The sequence below is a fragment of the Aptenodytes patagonicus genome, chromosome 25, assembly GCF_965638725.1.
Source record: "Aptenodytes patagonicus chromosome 25, bAptPat1.pri.cur, whole genome shotgun sequence".
NCBI lineage: Eukaryota > Metazoa > Chordata > Aves > Sphenisciformes > Spheniscidae > Aptenodytes > Aptenodytes patagonicus.
Window position 1 is genome coordinate 6,273,835 of NC_134973.1, and position 17,855 is coordinate 6,291,689.

Consider the following 17,855-nt stretch of genomic DNA (forward strand, 5'->3'; position numbering starts at 1 on the left):
CGTTCACATTTCACTGTCCATCACACTCCTTCCCTTGCCTTCCCCTATCAGCAGCAGTTACCTTGCTGTGAAAGATGGCCAGGTGGCCGATGTGGATTGTACAAACTCCTTCATTCTCACGTCAGAGCGGTTGCACTGTGCGTGTGTGCTGTGTCTGGGGAAAGGCCCTCTCAAAAATGCTTTCTTCTGGCTTTTTCCCCTGTAATTCTGTAGAGGCTAGAAGAGGTTTACTGTCACTTTTTACTGGAAGGAAGAGTCTGCACTTCTGTGATCTGAAGTTTTCACTCAAAAAGTTTCTGGCTTTCAAAATTTGGGAGAGGACAAGGTTCTCTGCATTCACTTGTACTTGCCTGTGTTTCACTTCCATCATATGAATGCAGAAGCTGCCTGGTGATCGTTAAGCCTACATTGTATGTACTTGCAGCTGGTAGACAAGAGTGTGCTCTTTCAGGGCTCTTTCAGATCAGCTGGTTTGCTGATGTGCAGATGCCCTCACCAATTAAGATTAATTCAATCAGACTGATGTAGTTCAGGGTATGCCAATGAGCAGCAGGTTAATCCAGAGTACCTGTGATGAGGGAGGGAGTGCCTGCACTGTTAGATCTGTTTCTTGCTCTGTGCAGTCAGCAGCAGGGTTTCTGCGCTGCCTAGTTCTCATGGGTGAGTAACTCCTCACGGCAGGGGCCTTGGTGAGCGTGGGGGAACTGAAAGCACTGGCTCAGAGCGATGCAGAGGAGTTTCCTTGCCTCTTGGACTGGGCGGCTCTGTTTTTAAGAGCATGAATTTGTAGATGTTGGATTCCATTTCCCTCCCCTCCTTGGAGCAGAGGTGGTAATGCGAGAGGTGTCAGATGAGGAAGCAAGAAGCTGTTTTTTCCTTATGGTTGTTCTTTCTGAGCTGGGGGTGGGGGTGCACTGTTCGTCTCTATTGCCACCCACCCGGGCCAGGGAAGGATGCGGTGTTTCTCAGAACATGAGGTTTTTCCCTGCACAGCTTGTGGATGAGAGATTGTGCAGGGCACGGGAAAGTGCAGCCTGGCGGGCTTAGCCATTTTTGTAACTTGGGCTTGATTGGCACTTCTGTCACACGGGGCAGAACTGTGTCGAGGGACATACTGAAATTGTTTTTCTGGAGGAACTGTTGTTGACTTGAAAACATAGTGGGACCTGGCATAGTGGGTTTTTCTTTGTCTCTCTTATTTTCGTCAATGAAATCCTAAGCACCTGGTGGAAAAGTTTATTCTCATTCTCTTGCTAGGTCACTTGCCAAATCTCCAGATTAATTTCCTTCAGATGTAACATTTTCAAGCTCTATTCTAGAAGAGGTGGGTCTTTATTTTTTTTGTTTTAAACCATGAAATGTGGGAAGAAAATGTTTGCTGACTGTCAGGCTGTGGTGGGAATGTGTGGTTCTTCTCTTTGCTGCCAACTTCACTAAAAAGACCTGAATGACTCAATATGTCTTGATGAACACTTGTGTGTGACAGAGGGCTAGTCAGGATTTCCCTGACTGGCACCTGCCTGAGTCCAGCCACAGAAGGATGCAGAGGGCTGGAGGGTGGAGCAGGGAGGGACAAAGTCAGAACCTGCCCAAAACTGTGCTCTGCTCTGAAGAGCTGAGCTGCTGCAGCCACCTTCTCCCCGAATCCCGCCCCCCCTGCCTCCATGGCTCAGTGCTTCTGCTGCTGCCACGTTTGCCCATGTTTCCTATTAGAGGAGGTTAAAGCTGTCATTCTAATCAATAGCAAAATCAACAAAATACAGAGGGAGAAGAGATGAGTCTGGCAGGAGCTGAAATTGCTGCTTCTTGGCAAGTTGCACTGGGGGAAAGGTGCTGGTTTTCTGTTGAATGACAGCCAGGCAGAGGCAGGATGGAGGAGAATCAAGAGGGTTAATGGGGTAGCAGGTGTGATAGGGGGAGGAAGTCTCCCAAAGTACCAGCTGGAAGTATCTGGGGGAAGCACATGTGCCTGACTGCATGTGAGGAGAGCCACTGGCTGACTAGCACCAGAAATGCTGCTCTGGATGCTGAGGTGGTTCTCCCAGCTTCACCGTTGTGCAGCCTTGAGCAAGTCCATGCCTCTATTGCCTTTAGTTGTGTTTCTTTAGCATCTTCAGAGTGAGGACTGAGGACTGATTCTACTGCATGCATATACAGCATCTTGCACGGGAGGATCATTGTCACCAGGGCATTTGGTCACCACTGTAATACACAGCACTGAAACATCTCTGATTTTATGGGTCGCCAATGAACTAACGCCTACATCTTTCGCTCTTGTTTTCCAGTAAAACCAGGCACAAAAATCTCTTGAATCTTTGGGTGTGATTTCTTTCCTGACACACCAAATTGGGGTTGATTCTGTGGGGTTTGTGCCTCAGTAACACAGTGGCTGGATGTTATCACAAGCTACAGGGGCTTGTGGGAAGAGAAGGGTGGTGATATGGTTAAAGTATGGGGACAGGAGTAGTACTCCCAGTTCCGTTTCCTTTATTGCTACAGATTGACTTTATCCTTTTATGGACTGGCAGAGATCTGAGATAAAATCACGTATTGCAGTAGTGTCTTACAGCCTAGGCACGAGACCTTGCTGTGCAAGGTGCTGTTGTCATCTTGCTTACAGTGAGGGTCGGCGTTCCGGCTGTCCATATTGTCTGTCTTCTCAGTGTAGAATGGGACATTAAGGTGAAGCTCCTGTAAAGCAGTCAGCCCTTTGAGCGTGGCAAGTGCATGGGATTCCCCTTCTCCCAAACAACTGTCCTGTACCCTGCCTCCTCCTTCTCTATCATGCCTCTTGTCCTTGGGCTGTCTCTCTTGGCTGCCTCTCCCTTCCCCAGTGGGAAATAAGGCAGCACGTACCATAGTATCCTCTGCTGCTGCTTGGGCTGGGCAGGTGCTGTGGTTATCAGGAAGCGGAGCCTTTGCACCTCTGTGCCTTCTCTTGTTCGAAATGCTGCTTGCATCTTGAATTTCAGGTAGCTGGATTCCAGCTGGCTCTGGTGCTCTTTCTGTCCTCTGCTCAAGAGGTGGCTTGGTAAGGCTTCTGCTCACTTGCTCTTGGCAGGCTAAGAGTGCATTTGGGATTACATTTAGTAACTCACTTGGTATCTGGTAACCTGTTGAGATGTGGCAGCACAGTCCTGGGGGGGCTCTGAGTCCGTGGTCCCAGGCACTGCCTGACCAAAGTGGAAAACATCGTGCCCCTGCCTCTGGCTGACACTCCATCCTGGCAGGATCATGGATGTGGGCGTGCAGAAGTCAGAGCAGAGGAAATGGATCTGCTGCTTCAAGGGTGTGATTGCTGTCATCTATCTGGCCTCCCTCAGTGAATGTGACCACTGGCTGGAAGCCAACAGCAAGGAGGCGAGAAGCTTGCAGGCTGTGCCAAGAGGTGCTGGCAAAGGAGCTCGTAGGGTGCTCCAGGCAGGTGGGTGAGTGTCAGTGAGGAGTGTGGGCAGTCTTTACCATCACTGCTCTGCAGCGGGGCTGTAAAGTTCGGCAGAGTGCTCTTGGAGGTTGGTGAGCTGGACATCTGCTTGAGAGGGACAGCAGTCTCTGCATGCGCCCCCCTCGCTGCAGAAATGGGGTGGTGGAGAGCCTGGCTCTGCTCAGGGCTGCCCTGGCTCTGGAGCACACCGGGGATCCTCTTTCTGAGCAAAACAAACCTCCTGGAGGACGATTGCTGCCTGAGACATGGCCTAGTACTTTACCTCCTTCCATGGTAACGCACTCTTCCAGGCAGCTGCATGGCTGAAGCAGCCAAATGTATGTGTCATCAATGCGAGCTGCTGCTCCCCTGGGTGTCTGACAACCTGAACAAGCTGGAGGCAGCAGAAGGCTTGGCACAGCCCCGTGACACAGCTTGTCTCACGGAGCCCTCAGGCACTGCAGGGGCTAGAGCCTTGGCTGTGTTCCTGACTTTGCTGTGCTCTGCGGGCAGGCTGCCCTGTGATGAGATGGGCTAATTCTGCCCCTGTGCAACACCAGCGGACGTGCGCTGCAAGCGCTCCCATAGCCCTGGGAACCCCTTGTGCTCAGTGCCCCTTCCCCTGCGTAGTTCTTTCCTGCCTGCTCGCACTGCAGCATATGGAGGGAAGACTATCTCTCGCCAAGAGACAATTGATTACCATCTTTTTCAGTTTTGCCTGAGCACTCCACGCTGGGGAGAGGAGGCCAAGAGGCTTCCCCTGCCCTGAAAACCAGGCTTGACACCTATTCTAGGGGTTTAGGTGGGACAGAAGAGGCCACTGGTTAGGGTAGAAACTTCCAGCTTGGGATTCAGCTGTTTGAGCAGTGACTTTCTTCTGAGCTCTTCAGGACTGGAGCCAGCAGCTGAGAGAAATCCAAATCATAGAAGGAAAAAGGGTCTTAAATGCAGATGCGATTTATTGGTTTTTTGTATTCTTACAACACTGGAGCTGCAGCAAGAGGGGAGAAAGGTGGCAGCAGGTTTCAGAGGTAGGGGGCAGCAGCAGTGAAGCAGGAGCTAAAAGTGTCCTCCTTGGAGCTGGGGCAACCCTCTAACCCCAGGGCTTGAGCAAAGGAGACCCAGGCATCTGGTGTTACAAATGCAAGGGGCAGGGAGGAGGCTGCTCTTTGGATCCCCCCCGATCTAATTATACTGCCTTCCCCAAAGGGTGGCAGACATTCCAACAGCTACTGTCGCCTCACTCAGGGCTGTCCTGCTGCTTCCTTTCTAGAGCTGTAGCCACAAGCAACTTGACAAAGGGATAAATCAGAGCAGCAAAGTGTGGGAGCATGCACTGTGTCAGCGGGCACTCCCTAGCTTGCACAGGGAATAAACACAGTCGAGGTGCAATCTCTGCACCAAGCCCCCCACTGCTATAGTTTGGTTTTGCCAGAGAGAAGTCCTTGCCATGTTCATGAGGATCAGTGGAAGATGTTTCCCAGGGAGAAAGGAAGAAAAAGCAAGTGAGCATGGGGCCCTGAAGCGTGAGTTTTCCGGGGGAGAGTAGGGTCATGCTGACTTCATGACACTGTTGACCCAGGGAAGGTAAGGAGCAATGTGTGTGTAGAATCCGGGCCAATTGTTATGCCTATAGGAGAAGATGCCGTAGGCTTTGTTGTTGCAGACAAGTGGATCCCCGGCATCGCCCTGTAAAATGGGTGAGAAGAGAGATCAGTGTTGATTTATGTGGGGTCCTGAGGAAAAGGGTGCATTTGCAAAGAACAGGGAGGCTGCAAATATCAGGACAGAGCTTCCCCAGAAGCTTGGACTCACAATGGATGTGGCTAGCTCTGGGTCTAAAAGGAACCATTGGCAGTTTTGTCTGGGACCCAGCACAACTACAGCTGGGCAAACACTGAAGCTTAAAGTATCACTCCATTTCTGCCCTTCTGCTGGCTGCAGAGCACTACAAAATGCACTCAGACCAGCTGTGAGATGTAGGGCAAACCCCTCTTCGGCCAAGCTGTTGTCTTGTTGTGCTGTCGCAGACTCCTAGGTCCTCTGCTACAGGAAGACAAGGATCCCGTTGTCCCTTCTGCTTGGCCCAGGGCTGAGCACAAGCGTGATGCCTGCAGTCAGCAGGAACGCTGCTGACCCCCTGAGGGTCTGATCCTTGGAGATCAAGACCCAGGGCACCTCTTGTGCCAGGACAGCAGTAGAGAGGGATGCTGGTGAGGAAGCATGGAGTGATAGGGGCAGGGAGAGAGAGAGTGAGGGGACAACAAGAAGCAATTTTGGACAGTACCTTTTCAGTGAAGTTTTTTAGCCCAGATCAGGTTTGTGCCCAGCACCTGGCTGAAACCTCCCCCGCAGCCTTCTACTCCCTAAGTCAGAGACTGACCTTTTCAGGTACCCCAGCAGATCCACTGTGTCCACAAATCAAGTTGTCAGCAAGTCCAGGGTAGTGGCTGAGGCAGTCCCTTTGTTTGATGATGGTGACGGTGGCTTTGCGTAACGTGGCAGCAGGTGTTTTGTAGCCCCAGCCGGCTATGCTGCACACAGTCCCACCAGGGACTTTTGATTTTTCAAAGGAAATGGTCCTAACGTAGCTGTTGCTGGTGGCATTGCCTTTCAGCTGGGCAAGGGGACAGAAAATACAGAAGTAAGTGCTTGGTTTGTAAACGCTCTGCGGCAAAGGCTGTCCCCTTCCGCTCCAGGGTTACAGCTCAGCCCTGCATGTCGGGCAGATGGGATCATGCAGGTGCTCCAGGCAGGTAGTTACCTTCAGCAAGAGGATGTCATTTCCCTTCTTAGGACTCATGAAGTCTGGGTGGCAGTGATACTCTTGGACTTCGAATGTTTGCCAGCTTTCCTCTCTCCTCTGGATTGTGTGGGCTCCAAGGATGACAGTCAGAGGTTTGTGTCTGGTAAAATCAAGCACAGTGTATGTCATTAGCTTTCTCCTGTCTTTCCTGGTAACACCGAGGCACATCTTTCAGGGGCATGGCCAGGAGAGACCGACTGGGCTTTAGAGAAGAATGGTGGGAGCAAGGAGCTCTGCCAGTGAATCTACCCAGCCAAGAGGCAGAGCCAGTTCCTGTTTGATAGACTGGAGCTCTGCAAGGGTTGCTTTACCTCTGGATCTCGAGCTGAGTGGATTTGGTCCAATACTGATTCTGCGTACTAAGATATGTGGACTGTTGGTCCAGGCTTTGTAGGCCCATGGAAGTCCATGGCACCAAGGAGGGATTTCTAAATCAGGACCCTGCTCCAGGCCAATGTACCTTTACTGGCTTCTACATCATCTGCAGAAGGGGCTGCCTTAGGAAAATCAGGAGGGACCCTGGGTATGGCTGGGAGTCCCTCTCAATCTAGCAGGTGGGACTTGGACATCCGGGCTCCTGGCTTCTGCTGATCCTCATTTCTGCTGCTCAGATGTGGGGACTGGCCCTGAGCCTGGGTTACTGGCACCGGGGCAGAGCTGTCAGCCCTGAGTAGCTACACCCAGAGTCATGCGCATCTAGAAAAGACCTCTTGCCTCTCCATGCCCCAGTTTCTCCACCTGGAGAGATGGAAGAGAGCTGGGCAAACACCTTGTTCGTAAGAGATTATTAATTCTGATAACAGTCTTGGAGGTCTTTAGTGGCAGAAAGGGCAAAGCCTGACACCAGGAAACCCTGCTATGCCAGCAGGTCAGTGACAGCAAGGGAAGAAGCCAGTCTGACTTCTCATTGTTGACATCTGGGGAGAATAAAATTAGTCATGGGGGGGGAATAAAAAAAATAAAGGTAAGTATCTGAACATGAGCTGGGGAGGGACATGGGGAAGGATGGCTCGAGGGAGAGCTGCAGACAGACCCATGCTGTTTCGGTGCTAGCCCCCACAGCCTTGCCCTGTCCCAACAGTGCAGCCTGCACTCCCTGCTAGGGAAAGAGTTTGACCACAGCCATGAAGGAAGTGATTCAAACTGTTAGACCTCCATCTAGGAGATGTTACCCAGACCATGGCAGTGCAACAATCTCGTTGCGCCAGGTGCTGTACAAACATAGCAAAAACTTACATGAAGCACTGAGCCGCTGTCATCACCCAGTTTGGGGCCACTAGGAAGCCTCCGCAGAAGTGGTTGTTCTTTCCTTGCAGATAGGCCACGTAGGGTGTGGAGTGGGTCTTGGCTTTACCTCCTCCCTCCATCCGATTCCAAGAATAATCTGCAATGAACGGGACTGAGGATGAGCCGGATCGGAGGGCGCAGGACACGCTGTCTGGGACTCTTCCTTCCCCAGCCCTCTCCCCGCCTCTGGGCCACTCTACTTACTGGCTTTGGCTGGGGGGCATGTCACCAGCAGGAGAGAGAGCAGGAGTTTCTGCAGGCGCTTCATCATAGCGTTGTCGGCTTCAGTGGATCCCTTGGAGGTGAGGCTGCAGCTGGGGTCTCTTCTTGCTCCCAGCAAGGTTTTATAGCCTGAGACTAGACTCCAGGAAACCACAGAAGTCAGACTCATCTGATTAATCTATCTGCAAATTGCATGCCTCAGCAATCTGAGAGGGGAATTCAGTCAGCCTTGGGCATCAACCCACCTTCATCTTGGGCCTGATCTGGGGTATCTGATGTCCTTCTAAACCCAGAGCCAATTTTAACCCATTGCCTTTGAGCTGGAAGCTATAGGGAGCCTACCCACCCTCATCACTTTGCCTGCCAGTAGGCTCTCCCCTTGCAGCTCGTATTTGTTGTGCACTTGCAAACTTGATTTTTATCATGAGCCTTGCAAGAACAAGATTTCTTTCACTCGATGTACCAGTTCCAAAGCCTGTGCAGTGGCAGTTGAGGACCCTCCTGCTTTTTCAGTAGGTGTGGTCCTGGCTAATAGAGCAAAATTGGTGTGAGTGCATTTATAACACCACACTGGTCATGGCTATGTGAGGGCAAGAAGTTGGTGTGGCAGCTTCATGAGCGTGGCCCACAGCAGTGTGACTGCTGCTGTTGCCATGAGGTCTCTGTTCTGCACCAGCTGCTGACTTAGGGCTTTGCTTTGTACAGCAAAAGACACCTTTTTAAGTGTTTCTTTCCAGATGTAATTATTCACTGTTGAATTGTGGAGTTCACTGTCTCTTACCAGCCAATGTGAGAGAAGACAGGAGGACACTTCCTTGACCTTGGGGTAGGGGCTCACTTTCCCTCTAATGTGTTGAGGGTGGATGGAGACAGCTTTGGGATTCTGCCCCTTCACTAGCTAGAGATAACCCGATGACACGTCTCCCTGAAGCTGGTCTTGTTCCTCTGGGAAGGATCATGTCCAAGCGTGTCACAGCCAGTGCTGACCCCACCCTGGCAGGCAGTGATTTTTAAATGCCAAACAAGTGCCAGGTGCCTTTCTGCAGTGCATGGTGGGGATCTGTCTTCCCTGGATCAGGCCCCACGACAGTTGCTCCTCCTCCTCCAGCCCATGGTGAGAGGGACTGTGCTGGAGGAAGGGCTGGTGGCAGATCACTGAACACACTCCCCCCAGCCCCCAGGATGTCCCCTTGCCTCCCCACTGGCACCAGTGCACGGCTCCAGCAAAAGGTAGAAGATGGGCATGTCTATGCACTCGCCCCAGCAGTGGTTCCTTCCATGACTGTGACGAAATGGGGCTGATACGTCCTTGCTGCCCTCAGTGACTGCCGGTAAATTTGCTTTCGTATCTGCCCCCAGTGCCACAGGGCAAAACCCATTTTTAAGCTAAAAGCTGCTATTCTCGTGCAAAGACTGCAGCAGATGGAGCTTCAAGGAAAACCCTGACGTGACAAAGATTTGTGCTATGCAGATAAGCAGTTGCAGCCTTTTCACTTGCAGATTTCCTAGCTGATAGCAGCTGTTAGCAGAAGCCCAAACCATGGACCCTTCTCAGTTTCCCCAGGGTGGCATGGGTGCTGAAGGCAAAGGCGATGTCATTTCCCTTCGTTCCAGGCAAGAACAGGGAGAACATAAGAGCAGACATCCAGGGCCAGACTACAGGGCACCTCCTCCCTCTGACAGGTGGCTACTGGAAGCCTAGGAAAGACTATGAGAACAGGGCAAGCATCCCGTTCCTTTGAATTGCACGCAGTTTCTATATGTTTAAAATTCCCTGCTGGGTTTCCCCGCAGCAAACCAGTCTGGTCTCCTCTTGAACTTGCACAGACATTTGTCATCCTGCACCAGGGAGTTCTGCAGCTCAGTTGTTTACCAATGCGCTGTCTCTGCTCCTTGTCATCTCCTCCAGGGAAGTGTCTAGCTCTCTCCTATCTGTATGTGAGAGACACCATCAGAAACTAGCTGGAATGAAGGAGACTAGGGCTCAGAGCTTAGGCAGGTGGCTTTACACCCAGTGCAGGCCATGGAAGGAGGGGCTGGTGCAAGATATTCAGACTCTAGTGCGGGGGTTGTCTGAAAATGGTGCTAGAGCATCCTTTGTGGGGAGGAGAAGCTCGCCTCTGAGCATCACTTAGCTGAGGGGAGAGTCGTAAACCCTTTTGGTTTTGTGCTACTGCTAGAATAGTCTCTGCTCGTGCTGTTCTGCTAGAGCTGGGCTTGCCTTCCTCAGAGGGACAGAAACATGCCAACAAGCTCCAAGGCAGACAGCTCCCAGCTAGGACTCACCCTTGCCTTCTCCAGAGAAAGAGTCTGGCTCTCCTGCGATAATTGGCATGAGAGAAAAAGAGGAAGTGGCATGGGGTCAGGCGCTTTTGTGAACCCAGGTCCTTTATCAACCCTTTCAATACAATCCTTTCAGAGACGGCATCCGTGTCTCTACCCAGGACATCATATTGCTATTCAGGAGATGGAGCACTGTGGCTGCTGGAGAATGGCAGAGGCAAAGACTGAAAGCACTGGTGTGCAACAGCTGGGACTTTCAGTATGTCTCCTCTCTGAGATCCTAAAGCCCCATCCCTGGGATCTCAGCCGCCACCTGGCCTATGCCCAAGGGGGAGCAGAAACAGCACAGTCCACAAAAAGTCCAGCTCCCTTCACCTGCTGAAGCCTCTTACAGCTAAGACATCTGAAAAGATTAGCCTGGTTTCCCCTGTGACCCAGCCTGCTCTCTTGGCTGCCCTATGTCCTAGGGTGCAACATCACCCAGGCACAAGGTCCCTGCAGAGGGGACAGTCATTACTTTGCAGGGAATGGCAGTTTTTGACCCCTGGTACCTGCTGACACACCACATCCTGGCTGTCAGCTGCTCCCAGGCAAGTGGTGACGTTGCTGAAGTTGGTGAATGGAGTGTGTGCACATCACTTTTCCCAGCCCGTTTCTACCTGGGCAGTTTCTCTTCCTGCAACACACTCATCCCCATGACCCCAGGAAGGGCAACTGTAGCTCTTGTCCTCCAAGTCTGCCAGCAATTCAGTGGATGCAGAGCTACAACTGCCTCTGTCCCAACAGGCTGACCTCTCACTTTGACCAGCTAGACCCTCCCTCCCTCCCTCCCTCCCTTCTCCCTGGGGCAAGGTACGAGAAAGCAGAAGACATATGCTGGGAAATGCAGCTCTGAGTTTGCTGTGGGTGTTTTAAGTGCAGCAAGGTTCAAGCAGGGATGGGGTTACCTGTGAAGGAAATGGGGTCTGTTGTAGCACAGCCTCTTTCTGGTACCATCTGGGATGATCCCTGCTTCTGCCAGGGTGATTTAACATGGCCCTGAACTGGCCACCTGATACGGGCAGGGAATGGGACAGCCAGGAGCCTCAGAACAGAAAGAAAGGGACCCTTGTGTGCACCAGTCAGGTCATTCAGGTTCCCAAGGAGAGAGGTGGGAGTCAAGCCTTCAGCAGGGGCAGGAAGGAAACCAGTGCGGTCTCCAGGGCCGCACTAATGCTAGAGCGAGTGCCACTACTGCTACTTCTTCAGGGTTTTTTTGATCCAGGGCAGGTGGTTGGAGATGCGGGTGTAGACTCCGGGTGGGGAGTTGTACCCAAAGGAAACGATGCCTTGTGCCACCTTATTGCATACCAGGGGCCCGCCAGAATTTCCCTGAGGACAGATAAGAGACTGGTTTTAGAGGCCTCTTCCCCATGGGAACAGGTTTCACCTTGGTCCCTCCCTGCTCAGGCACTGACAGCAGGGCTGTGTCTCTGCTCTGGATCTGCGGCTCTGCTCCTGCCCCCTGTGCCCGCCGTGCTGGAGGAGCTGTCCGGAGCAGGTGAGTTGGGGCTCTACCCCTGTGACTGCGCATGGATCGTTGTGTCAGGGATGTGGAAAGCTAGCCTACATGGGAGCTACAAATCAAATACTTGTCACCTCTCCTGGGAACCAGCTAAGTCTGTGCCAGCAGAAGCCCCTGCTACCAGAGAACCCCCCTGCCCTGTGGCCAAGCCCCCAGCCCATCAGCAGCCTGTACCTGGCTGGAATCCCTGAGCTCACGGAAGCTGCCGGCACAGACCATGCTGGTGTTGAGATGCGGATAGAAGTGGATGCATTTCCTGCGGTGGTAGATGGAGACTTTGGTTTCAAAGAGCTTGTTGGTCACCTGGTCATCATCAATCAGGCCCCACCTGGCTATGCTGCACTTGGTGCCTGTGGGGAGGTCGCTGCCAATCTTGGGCAGTGGAATGGCCTTGACATAGTCATTGAGAGTGGCCTTTGCTGTCAGCTGGGAGAAAGCAAGGTTTTTGGAGAAGGCTATAAGCAGAACAGCTGAAGGACACTTCGTGCGCAGAGGTAGGGGAGGTCTAGCAGAACATACAGCACCGCAAACTCTGGTGAGCTGCTGCGAATAGGGCATGCGGCTCCAAGCCCTGCCATGGTTCCCTCCCAGGTCCCTCCCATTCCTGCCTGCCTCCAGCACTCATGGGCAGAAGCAGCTGATGGTTTGCAGAAGGAGCTAACAGCAAGAATGTGTTCTGCCCAGACCCTGCTAGATGCACAACCCCACTCTACCCTCCAACCCACTGCCTGCTGCAGGACCACCTTGCCTTGAGCAGCATGATGGCGTTAGACATGGTGTTGGGGTCATATTCAGAGTGCTGGTGGTATCCGAGAACTCCCCAGATCTGCTGTGTTGTTTCTGGCTTGTGGATGTTGTGAGCCCCCACGATGACTGTGGCATTCCTGGCCGTGGCAGCAGAGGGGAGAAGGGGGAAAACAGGTTGGGTCTCACCCATGTCCCTCCCCTTTTGCAGGCAGGCGGAGAGAGCTGCTCAGCACAGGAGGAAGAGGAACCTACTCCAAAATTACCGCAGTGATAGACCTCACAGGTTAGGGGAGGAAGAAGGGGATAAAGCCCCTGTACGAAGTACTCACCCCATGCAGTGTGCGGCTGTCATCACCCAGTCAGGGGCCACCAGGAAGCCTCCGCAGGCTAACATCTCTACCTTCAGGTATGCCATGTAAGGGTGGGAGAGGAGCAGAACCTCGTGGCCCCCCACAGTCTGACCCTGTAGAGCACCTGCAAGACACTCCACCGCAGGATGAGGCAATGGCTGCTGAGGTCAGAGTCCAGACCAGCAGCCTCACTCGCAGCAGCTTGCGGCACCCCCGCTTACTGGCATTGGCCCATGGGCAAGAAAGCAGGAGCAGCAGGGCCAGCAGGGGCTGGGGCTGGCACATCTCTTCTCACAGCTGGACATTCCTTCCAAGATGTGTGGAAGTCTGAGTCTCCTAGTGCCCAAAGGCTGGTTTTATACACTGGGGCCAGCTGTACCCAGCAGCCAGGAAACCATGTGCGATGGCCTGATTGCGCTAATCAGAGCAGTGCAGCATCCCTGCAGGTCTATCTGCACCTCTCCTGCCCCAGCCTGCTCACATGCCCCATGTGCCCTGAGGCTGTGATTGATGAATGATAGAGCAGGACAGAAAGGCCAGGGCAGAGAGACCATGGCATGCCACAGCCCCAAAGCCTCAGGGGTGCTGAGGAGAGGTGTCTTAGGGTATTTCTGAGGTGTGATTTAGCATTTCTCCTGCAGTTTGGCTGCAGGACAAATCACGTTCACCTGCTTCAAAGCATGGTGTCTTCGAGCTCTGGCAATCAGGCTATCCATACTGTACCTTCAGTAGTTCATGCCACTTGCTCCTGGGAGTGGTCAAGTCACCTCATGCTTTGCTGGCAAGTGCAATGGCTGCAAATGCTCTTTCCCCTCTGTGGTTTCCCCTCTGCAGCTGGTCTGGCCACTGGCACATCTGTTCAAATGGGACCAGGGGAAGCCTTCATCTACCCTGCTCTGGAGTCTCTGCTCTCTCCCTTCCCCGACCTGAAACTGCCTGCAAACCAGGCTGCAATTGTTGTCTTCACCTTGCCCCTAGCAAAGTGGTTAAATGCTAAACTGAGCACCAATCCTGCTGCATTTGTCCCTTCCTGGCCTTGTGGTCCTGAACAGAAACCACCATTGGGCTGCCCCAGGTGACCCTGTTTCAAAAAGGTAACCAAATCTTTCTATCAAGGGCACGGAACTGTGGCTCAGGACACCTGCATTCTTCCTGTTCCTGGCTCTCACGCTGCCTTAGCTGGTGGCTGTCTGCACTTTCCTTCTGATCTTTGGGCCTCCAATTGCCTAAGTGTGTCCTATGATGGCAGCTGAGATTGTCCTTTGTATGAAGAGCTTCCTTACTCTCGGGCTGCAACCTCAGAGGGAGCTGTGCCATACAGTCCTGTGTTGTTTAAAGTTGTCTTTCCTGTCTGCACTTCCTAGTCCTTATCTACCTTAATTTTCCTCACTGCCAGGTTGTCCCAGTTTGCTGCACTGTTTCTCGCTCCCTGAGGCTTGTGGGCAGTTGTATGCCCACAGCAAAGCATAAATCTATTAGGGTTAATGCTGTGTGAAGTGTCTGCTCTGCTCAGGAGGGATTGCACGTTGCATACTGGAAGGACATCTTTTCCATGCTCACAAACTTACAACAACTCTTGACTCTGCTCCAGCATAAGAGCATCCGAGGGGCTGGGGACAGCCATAGCAGAGAGGGGCCATAGAGGAGGGGGCAGGGTGCCACACTGGAGCTGTGCGGCCTCTCTGCTGCCATAAGGACAAAAGCTGTCATGAGAGCACAGCCAGGTTCTGCACACCTCCTGCACCCAGCCTCATCCCTCCTATTTTGAGTGTTGGTCAGCATTAAACCTTCCCTCAGATGCTCTCCAGAAATTTTCTCTGAGCCCTGAAGTTCAGCCCTTTCCCTTGCTTTGCCCCATCGTCACCAAAGTCTGGCTTAGGGGCAAACCAGCAGGCAATTGCCCGGCCACAGCTCATCCCCAGAGGCTGTGCTTATGTGGCAAGAGGGACAGACCCCCAGAGCATGGAAGTGCCACTGGCTTGTGTGAGCACTTGCAAGGTAGAGCAGCTAGGTCTCTGGCCAGCATGCTAGTTGCTAAAGCTGGAGCAGTGCTCTCCTCTCCTCTCATGCCCAGTGAAGCTGTGGGCAGCTGCTAGCCATTCTTAAGTAAAGCAGCTACTTCAAAACACATTCCTCTACTGTGTAGATGAACAATTTGCTATTGAAAGGATGGGGAGAGCTGGGGAGGTGGGGGATAATGCCTCCTTTTAATCCCTGGAGTACTTTCAATCTGGTTCACCTAGGCAGGAATCCTCCCAGAAGCTCTGACTGAGGTCATTACAGATTCTCTGCAGGCATCTGGTTTAAATAAGCTAATTTGGGCTTGTAACTGCAGCCAGGAACTGATGAAAAAACACAACAGGCAAAGGCAATAGAACAATTAGCACTCTGAGGCTTCATTGCCACCCCCTTCCCTCCCCCCCCCCCCCCCCGAATCCTTGGTTCTGCTATGGGAGATCTTTCTACCCAAAGACCCTGTCTGTGTGCCCATTCCCTGGGACACTTTCTGCCAACGCTCCTCAGGGGCCTGGACGTCACTTGAAGAAAATGAGGCTTGCTTTAATCCTAAATCACCATTTCTGGAGCACTCTCTGGTTACCAGTCCTAATGTAGGTCTGTGACAAGTGGTTTAAACTCAGCTGTGCCTGCCCAAGACACGATATCAGCTTTGCTTCCTGCTGAGTGTGAGTTCAGGTTAAAAAGCACATACAGCTCCAAGGCTCCCAGCAAAGAAGAGTGGATCAGGAGGAAGACCTGTCCTAAAAACCCCTTTGGCACGCAGTAAGGGTGCTGCTTCGTGGCAGACATGCCCTGCGCGGGCAGTGCTGCTGGGCCTGGCACAAGCACAGTGCTTAGGTGCTGTCGTTGCCTCTGCCCACAGTGTGCCCGACGAGCTGGTGATGGGTTGATTTTGCCATCTTGGATAAGATGCCCTCTGGAACCCTGCTCACAGGTCAGAGAGGCACAACATTCGTCTCTCCCAGCCCTTCCTCCCCTGTTTGCTTGGGCTAGTCCTCATTGTTCCCAGCCAGGGCTCGAAGCTGGTGGGCTCTGAGCAAGCTGACAGCAGGGTACCCATGCTGGGGGCACACGGGCAAGCTGACAGGGCAAGTGTCCCAGGAGGGAACCAGGAAGGCAATGGGGCTGATCTGCCAGTTAATCTGCATTGTTGGGAGGAGGGCATTTGAGGGAGAGCTGCGGTATGGGAATGGAAAATGCCTGAAACAGTTCCTGGAAATAAAATCAGAGTATGTGTGCGGGTATAAACAAACCAACAGATAAATATATCCCTCTCTTACTGCCCAGAGCACTCTCCAGCCTATCAGAAGAGCCACTGGGCTCATGGTAGGGCTGTACTAACTCGGGCAGGGAGGTCTGGGAGCATGGGCTATCCTGCATGCTAGTCCTTCGGCATCAGGGCTTTTGTTTGATTAAAACCTTACTCCCAAATACAGGGCTCCCACTGCACTCTGATCCCTAGTTTCTCTCTGTGAGCAGCAGCTCCCTCCACAAGTCTGTATCCTGCAGTAACCTTGTGCAAAGGTCTTGCTTTCTGCTTGATCCCAGTGGTGCTGAGCTGAAAGCTCCAAGCTCAGATGCCCAGGGCCATTTGAGTTTACTTACTACTCTGTAACAGCTGGTGGGTCAGCAGTACCAGAGCCAGGCTATGCTGCAGACAGTAGAAACCAGACAGCAGTTTTCTGCCCTAAACCGCTTAGTAGTATATATAACAAGCAGGGAGGAGAAACAGCAGGTGGAGGAAGTGATGCACAGGATGGTAAGCAGCAGAGCTTGGAATAAATTTATGTTCTCCAGATACAGTGCAGCAGCACCAGCCCTACTGCCAGTAAACGCATTGCCCCTGCCCCAGCCAGGCAGCAGTAACCGCAGGGAGGTGTGTTGCTTGTCCTTCCTCTACAGTGCTCAGGTTAGGTTTCAAACCAGCCCGATTTCCTCTGTGTGGTGCTTGGAACCACACCCATGCCAGCTCCCCCGTGCATAGGCATCACCCTGCTATTTACGCTGAGCTCCCCCTGGCCCGTTTCCTGGGCAAGGACTGGTTCCTCCCTGCCATCCCTGCATGAACATGGGAAGAAACAGCTCTCAACTGTGAGCCTGTGGCAAGACTGGCATTGAGCTGGGCCCTGCCCCAGAGGGTGCAAAGCAGCGTTGATGAGCTCACATGAGGGATTTTATGGGTCCTGCACAGGGGACCCTAGGCACCAGCCAGGTCTCTGGAGCAGCCTCATGACCTTGGTCATGCCACACTGAGTAGGGGGGTGGGAGCACCATGCAGCTCCCTCCCTCCTGGGGACGTGTCTGCTCACTGGAGACATGGTTACAGGGCAGAAGATCCTAGGGGAAGGCTGAGCTTGTCCCAGGCACAGTAGGAGAGCCAGTGCTGGGCATGGGGTTTGGAGACCAGGCACTGACCTGGTGCAGCTTCACCAGCCCCTCTGAGCTACCCAGGCCAAAATCCAGCCGCAGGGAGGGGAGGGATTGCTTCTCTGGCAATTGCCAGTGGCTGTCAGGAGCTGCATGAAATGCCACACTGTAAAGAAGAAGCGAGATTCAGGAGTTTGCATTTGTGGCACGCTTACTCTGGAGGGATGCTGAGCGATGAGTGCCTCTAGAGCTCCTGTCCTACAAGCACTAAGCACTGGAAACGCTCAGTGCCTTTCACTGAAGGTCAACATCTCCGACCTGTTGCAAAGGAGGGAAAGGTGTAACACCATGGGAGACAGGGTCTAGGCTGGCCCACTGATGATGCGTTTTATTAGGATGACTTCTAAGTAATTATCTTTTTTGGGGGGGAGGGAGCATTTTATGCAGCTGTTTGCTTTCTGTTCAATGTTTTTGCATTGAGGAAATGCAAGTTTCTAAAGAAAAACCACTTAAAGAAAAAAAATCAACAAAGCTTTGCCATTTAAGGTCATTAATGTGGTCTAAAGGAGATGATCCTGACACTTTCTCTTTCATGTTCTTGTTTTCCTTCAAATCCAGAGATGCTCTGTAGACACTTTTCCTACAGAGATCCACCATCACCACCACCCAATTTCAATGAACTGTTGCCCAGGCACAACAACGGTGCCTGGGACAATTCTTTGAGCACTGTGAAGGGCCAGGTCTCCAGGGTTTGGTGTCAGCCCAAGTCAGAGGGGCCTTGCTGGT

The 17,855-nt window shown here is 52.6% G+C and overlaps 2 protein-coding genes across 2 annotated transcripts; both read right to left on the minus strand.

Moving 5' to 3' along the window:
• Window positions 1-4,365: 4,365 nt before the first annotated feature.
• Window positions 4,366-7,803, minus strand: LOC143170853 (granzyme E-like). Its single transcript, XM_076359482.1, has 5 exons — window positions 7,722-7,803; window positions 7,467-7,614; window positions 6,189-6,330; window positions 5,808-6,041; window positions 4,366-5,113 (listed from the first exon to the last, which is right to left on the minus strand). Exons 1-5 carry the CDS (start codon window positions 7,786-7,788, stop codon window positions 4,976-4,978), a joined length of 729 nt encoding a protein of 242 aa, XP_076215597.1. The 5' UTR covers window positions 7,789-7,803; the 3' UTR covers window positions 4,366-4,975.
• A 3,455-nt stretch (window positions 7,804-11,258) lies between these two features.
• LOC143170898 (cathepsin G-like) lies at window positions 11,259-12,968 on the minus strand. Its single transcript, XM_076359570.1, has 5 exons — window positions 12,905-12,968; window positions 12,663-12,807; window positions 12,335-12,470; window positions 11,761-12,012; window positions 11,259-11,393 (listed from the first exon to the last, which is right to left on the minus strand). Exons 1-5 carry the CDS (start codon window positions 12,966-12,968, stop codon window positions 11,259-11,261), a joined length of 732 nt encoding a protein of 243 aa, XP_076215685.1.
• Window positions 12,969-17,855: the final 4,887 nt, after the last annotated feature.